Source organism: Copidosoma floridanum, unplaced genomic scaffold (assembly GCF_036245765.1).
Source record: "Copidosoma floridanum isolate Cflo_tuat_1 unplaced genomic scaffold, Cflo_Japanese_pri ptg000030l, whole genome shotgun sequence".
Taxonomy (NCBI): domain Eukaryota; kingdom Metazoa; phylum Arthropoda; class Insecta; order Hymenoptera; family Encyrtidae; genus Copidosoma; species Copidosoma floridanum.
In genome coordinates this window covers 11,167,194-11,182,318 of record NW_028321907.1, presented here as the reverse complement: position 1 = coordinate 11,182,318, position 15,125 = coordinate 11,167,194, and the positions used below count along the sequence as shown (strand labels likewise).

At 36.3% G+C, this 15,125-nt stretch overlaps 1 protein-coding gene across 1 annotated transcript in view; it reads left to right on the top strand.

Annotated features, from left to right (window-relative positions):
* LOC106636770 (uncharacterized) overlaps positions 1–10,572 on the top strand; it is a 57,197-nt gene extending 46,625 nt beyond the window's left edge. The window contains exons 3-4 of the mRNA XM_014349271.2: positions 5,819–5,884; positions 10,399–10,572. Of these exons, the coding sequence (XP_014204757.2) occupies positions 5,819–5,884; positions 10,399–10,572 (240 nt within the window). The remainder of the gene's footprint in view (positions 1–5,818; positions 5,885–10,398) is intronic.
* The last annotated feature ends 4,553 nt before the right edge of the window (positions 10,573–15,125 follow it).

Genomic DNA, 15,125 nt, shown 5'->3' with positions numbered 1-15,125 from the left:
GGAAGCCCAAAACGTTAAGATGCTGCAGCTTGCTGGAAAAAAAATTATATTTTTCTATTCTTAATAAAACAAAACCTTAGTATCTTACGTTCAACAAAACATTTTTTTCCATGGAGTACAGTAGAAAAATCCCTGTTCGCATTGATCTTATACTATGTACGCGTACATGTTTTTTGATTAAAACACAAGTGGTTGGTCAATACTACACGAAAGCCGAAGTGAAAGTGGCCAAGAAACGAAAAGTGTCGACTCGAAGAATTTCCGTTGACTTTCGATTCGGACATTTTCACTGCTTAGATTTACATACAATAATCGAATGTTGGAACGCACCGATGCTTAATTCGATAAATCTTGAGAACGATGAGAAAATGCGCAACCTGTGCAAAGAGAGAGAGAGAGAGAGAGATGTGCGCGATTGATTGTGCCGAGTCGCGAGGTGGGATTTGAATGGGCGTCACTTTGCGAAAGATCTTGCAATAGGCGTACTTACAACTGATGTTTGTGAACTTACACCTGTTTAAGTTGCTCGAGGCTGTAAATACGTAATTCATTCTGTTCGTTGTTGTGAGCAGATCACACGCTCGTGTGCTCGAATTTAATGCTCGATGCTTTCCCGCGTTCGGAGACAATGAAAAAAAATTCATTTCGCACGTACTGAGAAGCATCTGAAATGTCTCTTTAAAAATACGTATCTCATAAATCTTAAATTGATTAAAATACTTACAGACAAATGATTTTTTTTGTTAAAACCGCTTGGATTTCAAATTAATTGAAAATCAAGGAGGGAGCAAGATGTTAACGCCTTTTATTGTGTAATTTTAATCAGCTTTAAAATTATAAATAAATAATCCATGCACCTAATACTATGAGTGTAGATGCAGCTTATTATTAATTTTCATAATTATTTCAACCATTCAGTGCAATGTTTTATTTTAATCCATAAAATGAAAAATACTGCATGAATTATATAAATACAAGGATGTAAGTAAACATATATGTCATTGTAAGTCTATTAAGATTTGCATGAATAATCAGTGACGAATGGACTGCTGTTAAATACACAGACCACACACGGGCGTGGCCAGTGATAAGACTAGCGCACAAACTAGTATGGGTAAATCTTTGCTCTTTGGCGTAAAGGAACGACTCGTGATGAGCTTGATGCGTGTAGATATCCTTTGGGAGGGCCAAGGCATCCCTTTAACGTTCATTTCAGTTATTCAAGCGAGTAGAGTCTCGAGAATTCTATTCACTGTGAGCCATGTAATAACGCTGCTACTGGAAGTTGTGCGCAATGCGAAATTAAATTTTACACATAATTTGAATATTTTATTCAATGACTTTTTGTAAGAAAATTGATGAAGTGGGTGTTGTTTTGACATGTGACTTGTGTGATTTGGTTACTTGTACATAATTTAAGACTGTGAGGACTTACACTTAATTTCCATACAGTGCTTTCAACACAAGACTTTTTTTTTAATTTTGAAATAGAAAAAAATTGCTATTTCAAACTACAAGTATAAAAAAATAGTAAAACAGTAACCATATTTTACTTCTGAAGGAGTACAAATTTTATTACACGAAAACATACATTTTTTTATGCTAAAAAAAATTCAAAATACAATTTTTTTTTCACGCTTCCACGAAATATTTTTATTTTCCCGAGGTCGGGATTAAATTTTTTTTTTTCCCTTTCAACAATTGAATTTCATCTCGGCTTTTACGCGAATACAGTGGAAATACTTTATCATCCACTGCTGCCAAGCCACCTATGTTTGAATAACTGATGTCGACGTTTTATCGAAAAACGCTCAAAATGCTCTTCTATGTGACTTCAGAAAAATCGAGTTCTCAATGTAAACATCAAAAGTGAAAGGGAAAAAAACTGCTGCACATTCTTCGTCTCAACGTATTTTTATTGATTTATTGATTATATTAGCAGTAAAATTTATCAAACGCCACAGCACGTGACAGTTACTCGTAGTAAAAAAAAAAAAAAAAAAATCCTTATAAAACTCTTTATTGCGAATAAATTTCTATTCAAGATGAATTTCAACAGTCAGCTGCAGAAGGCACATATCCTGATTTAATCGACTTTACTTGTCCTTGAGAGTTATATAAATCTCACAAAGTCAATGGACGGTAAAAGAAATGTCTGATGCCTTTCATCGTCTCTTGTACATTACTGCACTGTTTGTTAATTGTATCGACAATGTCAAAATTATTACCGAAAAATTGTTCAAAAATAGAATGATACTTGGAAGTGAATCTACCTTTATTAGTTTATTTGCGTGGGTTGCTTCCGCCTCTTGCTGTCACGTGTTCCATCTATAAGTACAAGTGTGTTTTTGCGTACTGAGTTAAAAAATTTGCTGCATCGATTGCAATTTTATTACTCTGTGGATCATGGACAATCTGAGATATTTACGTAAACGTTTAAAAACATTAAAATTTGCAACATATCAAAATATAGTAGTGTAGAAATGTTTATTAAATAACACTTTTAAAATACGTGTTACCATTAACATTTGAATTAAATAACATTTATCTCTAAAGTTACCAACCTTTTAATAGCTCATAGCAAATTTTGTGGTAGTACACGAGCATATCGGCATTGATCTCTTTGATAACAAAGTTAGAACTAAAGTAACCACAACATGGTAGTACAGCATCTTGAAAATGCCGGCAGCACATTGTTAACAAGTTTGAAGTCCAGTATTACTAACTTAGAACGATGCCCTTACATCGATAGTACCTTAATTAATTACTTGTTGTAACCTCACGCTTCATTCGGTTTAGTTGTAGCGTATAAATGTAGTAATGAATGATGCTAGTATTATTGAACAATTAAGATTCGTCTTCAACTTGAGCTCGAATGTTTGAGTAGAGAATATTCACAACGCAAAATATCTCAATCGATAAATTATTGCACGACTATAAACACAAGAGTTGACTGTGATTCTTTTCTTTTTTCAATATTGTGTCAATTTTTTGTTTGCGTTTGTCGGCTATTGAATGGAGTCTCATGTATCTGTCTAATTTCAGCTTTGTGTATGATGATTTTTGGGACATCGTAAATTGATGCTCTTCAAGTAAGGTAAATCTAAATTTTGCAATATCCATACATACTTGTCGTCATCGTCAAGACGAAAGTATTGAAAGCTTTTGTACAAAAAGAGGCGTCTTTAGTTTTCATTGTTACGTCACAATTGCTACCGTCGACTTCGTACACTCCTAAGTTGTACCTGTTACGAAAATTTGAAACGGTACAGTGAATCATGTCACGGCATCTGATCGATTGAAAAAAAAAATCTAGTCTGCACTCACCTGTTCCAACACTATACGTATTTTTGCGATTTCTGTATATATTAGAGCTCTTTCTTAGGTTTCTTCTCTTTTGTCTCACTTCGAAATGAACAGAGCAGTCAACACCGTCTGTCACTTTGAGCCTGGGATCGTGTGAGTTGGAAATTCTTCATCATACACAAGAGTCAAGGCCGAGGGGAGCGCAGCGCGTATGTATGGGCACGTAAAATAATGTGAACGGTGAAGAATTATTATTATTATTATTATTATTGTACAATGGAGTACCTGCAGGGGAAGCTCTTCTGTTCTCCTTTCCCGGCGACTCTTCTATCCTTTCGACTCTCTAACGATGTTAATTTGATATCGCTCGGTTGCGCAGTAAATCTCATAATTTCCATGCAGATGAATCTCAGCGCTGCCGCCTCACTTGGGTTATTTTATTTTCCTCCACCTCTCTTTTCTTAACTATTTCATCATCAGTCGGAGCTTCAAAAATCCAACAAAGACAGTAGTACTAAATGTTATTCTTTGCTCAGGGTTCATTGATTTAAAAAGAAAGGCATCAAATAGGTGGGCTTAACTCTTACGTGTAAATAGTGTACGTAGAGAAGTACGAAAAACACAAATTCACACAATCACCATGGCTGACTTCTCAAGCCTCGGTGGCAAGGTCTTTATCTAATAGGTACAATAACCCAACCAAACTAAATCTTTGTTTCAAACGTATAATCATTGGCGAATAGACAATCGTCAAGAGTATTTTGTTCTCAGTTAATCATACTTGATAAGTGCCATAGTAGACCAAAATCACTTACACCACTACAAAATCCTCTAAATTATCGAAATGTTGTTCTGTACGCAGTAAAAAAAAAAAAAAAAAAAAAAATTGGCTCTCTGGGTATATCAAAATTGTCAACTCAACGACGTACGGAAGCATTTTGAGCTCAGGCTGTGCACTCGAATATCCTTTGCACAATACATAGTAGCTTGATTTCTCCTTCCCTGTCTCTTTACGCTACAAGTACACCTTAGCAAAACCGCACTGGCTCTTCCTATTCCTCTCCGGTCATTTAGAAAAGCACTCCACCATCAGCGAATGAGATTTCTTTGCCAAGCTTAAGAGCTCTCGACTTCACATACTCATAAAATCCATTAAATTCTCGTGATTCATTTGAATTTCAAATCCACAGCCACGGTGCGCAAAACGCCTCAAGCTTACCGGGTTACATTCAAGTGCACATGCCACGTACTGCTGGCACTATTCGGTTAATGCGTTTTTAGGCATAAATCATGGAGACTCGTCTCTTGTAATGATCCACGACTGGCTATTATTATTATTTTTTTTTTCTCCCCCTGTGGGGATGGAAGTCGCAAAATCGAGAGGATGAGACAAATCCGTCTCGAGGCTAAATACGCTCGCACACATGGCTCGTCCCCGATGTTGTAGCAAAGCGCTCAGCAGATCAAGATATTCAAGGACCGATCTGTGAACATGGACTGTCTGCTCTGTGCAAAAAAAAAAAAAAAAAAATGAAAGTAGCCGCGTGGCGAGCGAAAGATAGGGCAGAATATGCCGTCGTAATGTCAAGCTTGGGGGGGAAATGTGGGAATAACGCGCTTACTCCGCACGGAGAGATCAAGCCTGGGAAGAGTCAGGGAAATTGCCGTGTGTATGTTAAATCTTGGCTTACGTATAGGATAATACGATTTGCCCGAAAAATCAACGTGTCGAATGGGTATACGTGCCGACCTCTGGCATCGTGTGTTACGAAATCGGGAGAAAATTGAGCCAATCGGTTTTTTTGTGTAATCCCACGGCCAGTGTAAATAGACAGGCTTCTTAAAATCAAATTTGTCCAAGTATCTCTATCGTTCTGTTGCATGTGGGGGCTTATTATTTACATACGATCCAATAAGGTTAAAAAAGTAAGTTTTGCACATGGTAATCGGTATACCATATATTTTCGTTTCTGTAAACTTGATAGTTTACTTAAATAAATAACTTGTCATTTCATCAAAAATAAAATACATTCTGATATGGTCTTTATTTGTAGGACGTGATTGTCGCATTGATGGTTTGAAAGTAGTACCTATGTAAGAATTTCACTACTTACCTCACGATCAGAGAAAGTGTCAACAAATATCGAAAGAAAGTATGTACCGTATTACCGAGTACAGTATTAGCTTATGGATACATCGAAAGCAAGGGATTCGGCTTCCCATGACTCGGGAAATACGATTCTCATGTCTTACCAGTAGACAGCCTCTATTTTGGCCAAAATTATTTTTATCTGCACAAAATGAGGGTCAATCACTGAGCCCCCCCTATATCTATCGAATTGACTAATTTTTTTAAAAACTATATACAATCGACACAGAAAGAAGACGCGAAAATCAATTCCTATTGGGACACTCCAAGCAGTGCGTTGCGAAATTCGTATCTAAACATCTGGCTTTTCTTTTGGTTTTTCTCTCTAACTCATGTAATAATACCGTCATTTTCTGCTTACAGGATGCCGATGCTGTCGAGCGGCTGAACGAGTCTGGCGAGCTGCGCCAGATGCTGAGACCTTACAAGGCAAGTTGCTAACTGCTATTATTTTACGCGCTTAGATCAACTGTAAGTACCCAAATTATTTGCTCCCGAGTACTTACTTGTGAAATACCTGTTTGCTCGTCGACTCAGATTATTACGTGTATAATTGCTTTTGTTACGTATATTAAAATCGTTATTCATGAAAAACACGTGTTCATCATTTATTTGAAATTCACTTGTTACAAACGAAATTTCGTGTTAAAAAAGAAGAAGAAGAAAAAAAAAAGATGTAAGAAGTGTACTTGTCACGTTGTACCAGCAAACGACCTTGTTACCGAAAGTACGAGCTGGTACAATTTTCACGTCAGAGTCGTGTAACACGATTAACGATGTTAGGAAAGGAAAAAGAAAAAAAAGATAATGTGAAATACGTTTTGTATTGAATAAATCATCTTGAAACAATGGGAAAAAAGCACTTGCTCGGTATCTTGTATTTTTTTCAAACTTTCTTTCCTACTCGTATGTGAATGTGTCTGTATCAGGTAGTCAATGAATACAAAAGTACGCAGCACGACTTTGGAATTCATTAATAATTTGTGTATCAACTTGTGTGACACGTCGACATGAAAAATGATAGAAACAGCCTGTACGAACGCGTGAAGTACGAGACGCTGATGATTATTTGGAATTTTCTGTATACATAAAGCAAGCAACAGTATTTTATAGCTCACGGGTGCGCCAAAGCTGCTCGTTTATGGATATACTCTGCACGTAGGCTAGCTTTCAAATCACGTTTCTACCGATAAACTGTACGCACCATCGAGCTGATCTCGAATTATTTCGGAATTCATACCAGCGTTTGTTCCCTTAATTCGCCTGGCAGCCCGGGGCAAGATGCGAGCGTGAATTTTAAGCGATGAAATTCGTAGGTATGTGTTTCATTTAAAATTTGAACATCACGAATGGAAAAACAAAATTGTATCAACTGCGGGGAGTGTTGCTCGAGCAGACGGCAACTATCGATTGATTGTTTATGGATTGGGCAATGTACCACCGACTCTCAGTCACGTGGACGAATCATGCTATACGTAAAGCATCACGACGTGTAGTGGGATTTCAAAGGCCTGCATTACAGGTGAGAAAAATAAATCGATAGCAACCTGATTTACATACTGCAGGCTGCACTGTAACGGGCCACTACCAACCTGTAGGCTCGGCATTTCTTTCATCTCACGGAATCTATAGAAGACTACTCGACATATCTACTCTAGGTCGATTGACCAAAGTTTCCCACGTCGGCATTTTGCCGAGTCCATCGTCCGCCTAGTATATCCTTTGGAGGTGAGACCGAGCCATTCGCTGTACTATCCAGCGAAAAAAAAGTCCTCTTCCCAGTGGTTTTGTCGGATAAATGATAAGACGAAACCGACAAAACACCCATTAGTTTCGCAATCCCGATGTAAACACACGCTTGGAATGAAATTCTCCTCTCACGACTCCCATTCCAGCTCCTTGGCGTTCAAGATTGTGTACAGTATTGCCGTGCGACGCTAAGGAAGCTCAACAAGCACGAGCCACGTGCCCACATTCGAGCACGTATGTGTACTTATGTACACCATGCCACGGCACGGCTCGACCGCACAACCGCTGTACGAGAGCCACCCTCCTCACCCTCTCCCGATGCGAGAGCCCGTGTACTCATGCACACACATACCTTCGCAACGCAGTACACGCAAGGTTATACAATCCTTTCACTTTCATCGGTCGCTACCTATCCGTCGAAGCCCGTGATTGACATCACACTCGCGTTGTGTGTACATGTACACTCGCGAGCCTACCTGCTGAGCAGGCCAACCTGTCGCAGGCAATCGCCTTCGGCTCTAATCAAGCCGAGTCTCCCTCTCTTCTTCCTCGCGGAATATCATCCTTTACAGCTATACCTTCGCCATCCAGTCGACCTCGGTATACCTCCTGAATCATATTTATACATACACGAGCACACAGCTAACGCTGCGCTCTTTCTACAGCAGCTATACAAATGTATAATCCTAAGCGCAGATGTATACAAGTAGTCTTGGGCATGTGCAAGAGAAGAGAGTTACCTTCTCGTTAACACCACCCCATCAGTCTATCTGCGGATGTCTATGCTTATGCGTATCATATTTATATACTCTGTAGAGGGAGTGAGAGAATCCGCGTTACCTTGCCGCGACCAGGCAAAGGTCGTTTACCGCTCGCCCGCCGCTTACTCTCCCTATACCCACTGTGATGCTTGTAATGCACGCGCGCACCTGCATGCGCCTCTGCGAGCATGTCTGTCTCGCACTGCAGTAAACACACTATACAGATGCAGACACCCACGTTCCTCGATACACACCATTCAGCCAACCAGGATCCCTTGCACGTGTGCACGCCTTGTACTCTCTGTGTCCATGAGCGGAATGGACTTGCGCGATCTCGCCTTTTCAAGATTTCCCGTTCTGCAGCAGCGAGCTTACTATGTGTTGTACTTCATTCTCAATCTCTCGTGTGTCGATACTTTTGAGCTCTCGTGGATGCAATAGTGCCTTTTTTTGGATCTCGTTTTTTTTTTTTTTTTTTTTTTTCTACTTTTGGCTCGAGATTAGACTGGATAATTATGCCATTGGGTGTTCTTGCTCTTTGGTATGAACCCAAGAGAAATGGAAAAGGTTTTTAGCGTTGCATGCGTATGCACGGTCTTGTTCGAGGGTACATTCGACGATGTAAGATACGAGTACGCAAAATCGACTTGTGCAAGTTATACATTGCTTGTGTTTTACTATAAAATTATGCCTGATGTAAAACTTGTGACGCAATTTTTTTCTCTTCTTAGTTGCTCGATTGTCAGGCCTGAATAAAAAAGTGTCTCGTTGTTGATAGAAAATCTCACTCGCTAAAGTGAGGCACGTAACTTCGGCTGCTTTGTCATAAAAACTTGCGAACCGGTGGAAAACCATACGAGCCAACCGTACAACGATTTATCAAAAATAAATCAGACAGATGTTCTACATAGAGGTTGAGGTGAACTGCGTTGCAAAAACAGGACGAGTGAAACGAAAAAAAAAAAAAAAAAAAAAAAAAAGATCCAAATACAAGGATAACTGGCATGCTAAGTTCATCGTTCACTTGTCCTTCGTTACTCCATTTTAAGGTCAGAGAGATATTGGGGTTATAGTAGATTTCCGTCCATCCAATTCAGTTTGGAGTACCAAGATGAATCCATGAGAATAAAAAATTCATGACGGCGGAGAAGAAGGTGAGCGCGTGCATGAAAAATTCACGCAAACTCGAGCACTTGGATTTTTCTTCTTGCAATGGATTAAGTGACACCCAACGAATTGTACACTGTACACTATTGTACAATACGACAACTGAGAACTACAGGGAAAAACCCCAAAATTTACGGTGAAACGGATTCTCGTGTCGATTAGTCGAAATGAATATGTTGGTTGATATACATTTTGTGCAAGTGTTTGTAGATACGCATTTCAATTCAACAGATGGATATTTGTGAAACATATTTATTCAACCGTGCATTTGGAGAAAACTAATGAAGCAATGCTCAAAATGACTGAATGAATGTTTGAAAAAAAACATGGCACATAGACGAAGCGTTGCTAAAGATAACATGATGTTTAATTACAATACATTTAGTTTTTAAAAGATTGAAAGGTTACGCATTAAAAAAATCATCGAAAAAATGTGATTGGATAGTGTCCTTCAAATAGTTAGAGGACTCAGGAATTAATGTCAAAGGGATAAATTAACTGATATTATAATGCACGTGCTTGTGTTAAAGAGAATAATTTAAAAAAACTTACACGGACATAATTATTTAAATAAATTTGAAAATGAACAACTATTGCTCATGAAATGATAAAAGATATGAATAACACCCGTGGCACGTCACTTGACAATGTCTAATCACAAACTTTTGTGCGGAGCATCGACAAAAGTATCACGTCCTCCCGATACTGGACACCCCTACGGCTATACGTACACCGTATACTTCCATAGTTGGTATAGAATTTGGTGAATCAATAACTCGAATATCGTGTCAAATCAATAAACGATCAATAAATCCCTAGCAGCAACAAAAAATTTCAATCCCAACGTAAAAGGAAACTCGATGCGTAAAAAAATTTTCTTCAGTCATGTAGAAAAAGGTCAAGTACGGTAGAACGAGCATGTTCGCCCGCACATTGATACGTATCACTTAACTCTCTTGCACTTGTATTTTCCGAAATTTCAGTCGCTTGGAAAACTGCACAGATTATAATCAACGACCGCTCTATAACTTTATCTTTACACGCGATACAGTACGCAAGTCTATGATGAAAAAAAAATTTCTGTATGTTAAACTATTCATTGCTTCCCAATTCTAAGGTGTAAAATCTCCCAATTTGCTACTTCGACTCGATTCAATTAGTCTATGAACATTTTATTAAGTAAAAATTCAGTACTGAAATATACCATGTGAAGTCAGAAGCGCAGACAAGTTACTAATCACACTCTCTTTCTCTTTTTTGTTTTAGAGTCTGGACGCGTGCAACACCTGCCAGGCATGTGGTGGCTATCGACTACTACCCTGTCCCGTCTGCAACGGCAGCAAGAAATCTGTGCACCGCAACGACTTTACCGCCGAATTTGTTGCTCTCAAGTGCATGAACTGCGACGAGGTGGGCCTCGTGCGCTGCCAGCACTGCTGAAACGAGTTGACCTCCACACCGTTAGAATGGCTCATTTTCTTGACGAGTGATTGAAATGAGTCGATGCGAAATACCACCTCCAGAACGACAAATCTGACGAGAGGGTCATTTTTTTTGGGCATCACTCTCATTGTTTTTTTTAATTATTTTTCATTTTTGTACTTATTTTTCTCTACTTTAATCGAGAGCGCGAGAATTGTATAAAAAAGAGGAGCATCTACTATTGTTATAGCTGATAATCTAAATTATTGGCTTCTGATATGCCACGGATGCTTTCGATTTTATCGAAGGCGGCCAATCGCGATTTTTTGTAATTATTTGGCTTAAAATAGAGATTTGCTGTCTTTTTTCCCTGCGTCTCTTAAATGCAGATCTTTGTCGTCTATTTTTTTGCTCAGCTATAAATTTCTATGGTGGCAGCTGTTGTTGTTGAATTTAAAGTAGTTTGGGCTTTTTTGTCGTTCCGGAAGTGCGTAACAATTATCATATCTGGAGGTACAAATAATATTTGATATCCTGATAATTCTGCAGTAACAATACCAGCGTGCATGTACCTATTGTACATTTATTCGCATAATATAATGTGGATGTTTTTAACAAGTAATGCTTTAATTTAAGTACAATCGTGTGATTCTAATAGGTATGCAAACAGATATACGTACATGACATAAAGTTATGGTTAACCTGAGGAAGAGTGGAACACTTGTTAGTTTGATGCATTTTTTATTTAGATAGTAATTTCCTTACCAAATTAAGTGATTTTTTAATAATGTTTAAAAGTATCTACTGATGTTTATTGTTAAAAGACGCGGGCATTTAATAAAAAAAAATTTTTTTAAAAGATGACAAAAAAACATACCTTAGCTTGAATAACTGCATACACGATATGATGTGAATCCATTAGTTTGCTTGCATACCTTAAAGGATCATGCATTAAACTTGTATTACAAATCTCGACAAGCATAAGAGTCATTCATCAAATTAAAACATATTTTAGTTTTTATCGAATATTTTTTTATTGTTATTATTATGGTTATTGCTATTATTATTGATTTTTTTCACGTCAAAATGACGCTTATTTTTTTATTTTTTCCTTCTAACTCGATCATATTAACTTGTGTAAATAATTTTTTAATGTAGTCGAAGAACAGTTTCTTAATGAACAAGAATCTGTTACACATCTCTTCGAGCATAATTGCTGGAAAAAAATGAAATAAAATTGTATCTATAGACTTTTATTGTTATAATCATTGTGCAAAACGACGTAAGATTCTGCTCAAAATTTCGAAACAAAAAATTTTTTCCAAACAGAAGAAACAGAAAATCCGATTTGTAATGTCGTGCAGCTCACCGATGAGTAAGGGTTGGAGAAAAGTAAAATTGGACTCAAGAGACCGGAGTTGCCGAGCACAAAATACCTATCTCTGTTACACTATTGGAAGAGACTCAAAAAATACCTTGGAATCAATGTCGAAACCTTTAACGGAACTGTGGAAGTATACCACTGCCGTGGACTTGAAACGTAGTCTTGCATGTAGTCATCGTCAAACAGATCGAGAGCCTGTACTCGTAGAAACGAATAAAAAATATATGTAAACTCTACTGCAAGATATTTTTTTTTTACAACGTTACTGTACAGTTTTCTTTTTTTTTTTTTTTTTTCATTTCCATTAAGTTAAACAAGTTATGAGAAAAGATTTTCATGTAAACGTCAAACCCATCAATAGACTAATTTATTTTTGGATGTTGATTGATTGTTGGATGCTCGTAAAAAAAAAATTACGTGCAATAGAATGAAAACACTATATGAATGCGTGCAATTTGTGAATGATAAGTAGAGAAAGCATTTCAAAGAGAGAAATTAATGAGCAAAAACATGTAAATTGTATTGTACCGTAAGCTCAGCAAGTTAATTCCGATATACTCCGTATAATTGAAACGAATGCCGTTGGGTGAAAATCGATGCAGCGCATGCGATATATTCTATATTCTCACTTGTTAAGAGACACTGTAAATCTGACATAGGGGCGTATTATTGACGTATAAGGCTCGACACGAACACACTCTTGTACGCACGCGGACGTATACACGTGCATGTATATTATTACCATATGTTAACATTTTTATGTAAACAAAAAAAAAACAAAAAAAACAAAAAGAAAAAAAAACAAAAAGAAAAAAATAAAAATGAAAAAAATAAAAAATAATCATGAAACATATTTACGCAATGAGATCTGCCTGAGGTGCTATACAAGAGCGTCGATTGTGCGTGTTTTAACATGCACTCGCACACACGTGCTGACTCTTCCAACTCTTTCACCTGAACGATCCAAACGACACATATGTCACGTTTGCGCAGACGCGAATGTAGAGGGCTCGCAAAAATCGAAGCGCACAACAGATCCCAGATATTTCTTTTTCTCCCTCTGTTTCAACTCCCGTGTAATTTTTGCTATCCTGGAAAAATTTGTGCTACCGTATGGATCGTTTTACCTTTTGTGTGCCTACACCCTTCTTTTCACCGCTTTTTGTATCCTGCTTACTAATTTATAGTGTCTAATGAACGTGTGTGCGCGTGCATAGGGATAAGCTTAAGTTGGGATAGTTTTTAAGATGATATGATTATGCGATGAACCGTGCAATAACTATCTTTATCTCGTCAAGGTGTGTGATGATGCTTTTGCGGGATACGTGCATCCCCGATTGACGAGAGACAAACCCAAGTTGTATAATATTGATGTTTAAATAAATATGTCTAATATTTCTTGAATTACTTGCTGTTGCTTCTTATTTGGTTTGTTTATTGTTATTTATGAAGTTATAGCCCTTCACTTTGCAGTTGATGCATGTAGAGTAATAGGGGTATACAGAGTCACTAGATGACAAATTTATCCGTCCAACCAACCGCTGATAAACGTATGGTGAAGATTTTCTGAAAATCTTTCCATGATATTTATTTATAGCGATTACAGCAACGAAGTTTAAAATACATGGGCATTCATTTATTCTAAAAGTAATTTCTTACATCTGCTAATAATTTCTTGATAGGCATAAAATTTTTCTTTTTATACGTTATTTTCTTTTCTATGTGCAATTAAAAAAAATTTTTTTTTTCATATAGATTTTTTACATGAAATATAATTGTATTTAAAAGACAGTTTTAAATCACTTTCAATGTCGCTCATATCAAAAATATAAGGAAGCATTAGTAATTACATAAACGTATGGTAAAACCTTGATTACAATAGTTTGAATGTATAAAGAGTAATAAAATCTTATCAATATGAGAAAGTACTTTTAAAGTTTTTGTTTTTGCTCATATAAAAGCTATTTTTAATATGATAACAGTAATTGTAGAGAATTGCTGTCTCAAAAAAAGTTAAATATGTTTTCCAACCAAAGACATACAGCAGTTTGCTATTACTTTGATTGATTTTTTTCTTTTTTCCTTGTTCTTTTTCAAATATAATAATCATCATTTGGCAAATTCAAACGAAAAAGTACTTCATCGCTTCATTACTACAATATGCTATGATTGCTTACAATTATGCGTCTGAAGCGTATGAATTCAAAATGCATAAGAAAAATTTAGTGAGGCTCAGATACCTCGTAGATTATGAAGACATCCTAGAAAACACAACGATTAGTAGTTATTTTCATGTGAGTGATAAAAATTAGATTGTATGAGCAGTTTATGCACACCTGAATAAATATTGAGGAAAAAGACAGATTAAAAAAGTTTTCAACTCATAATATATTTTAGAAATTAATTATTTATTAATTATCAAACACACAACTAAAAAATTAATCACAGAAATAAACTTCGAGATGTATTGGGAAGCTCTGAAAAATAGCAGTAATTTTTTCATTAGGACAAGCTTCTGTGACAAATTTTTATTATTTTATTAGTTTTCTATTGTGACATAACACTCTGTAAAATATATTTCTAGTAAATGTACAGACTTATAAATAAACATAGAATTGTTTGTCAGTTATATCCAATGAAGAAAAAATTATTGATATAACAAGAGTACCAAGCACATTTTTTATGAAAATTGAACTTTGAGTTATTAACACAATATGTCGCACGAATATTCAAATTAGTACTCATTTACAAAATGTATCCAAGCAACGTAAACTAGTTTGAAACAAACAATCAAATCAATTAAAAATTAGCAGCTTAACCAATTTTATTCAATAGTACGATTTGAATCTGCCAGTGTAATGTGCAAGCTTGTAAAATAATTAAAATAACCCTTTTTTTATCAGCAACCCCATGGAAATCGTATAACTTTAGGTCTGACGCAGAGCAAATGTTTATAATATATAAAGAAAAAAAAAAAAAAAAGACATAACAAGATTATTCTAAAGATCATGATTTTAAGACTGACAACCTTTACAAAATAACTAGTTGTCTAAAAGGCAAAAACTTTTTTGTAGGACATTTATTTAACCGATTTTGTTATTGATCAGAAACTTATTATTTCTGTCATAAATTCTATAAAAAATAGTGATACCAACTACGAGCTTTAAATATAGTATTAAAAAATGCA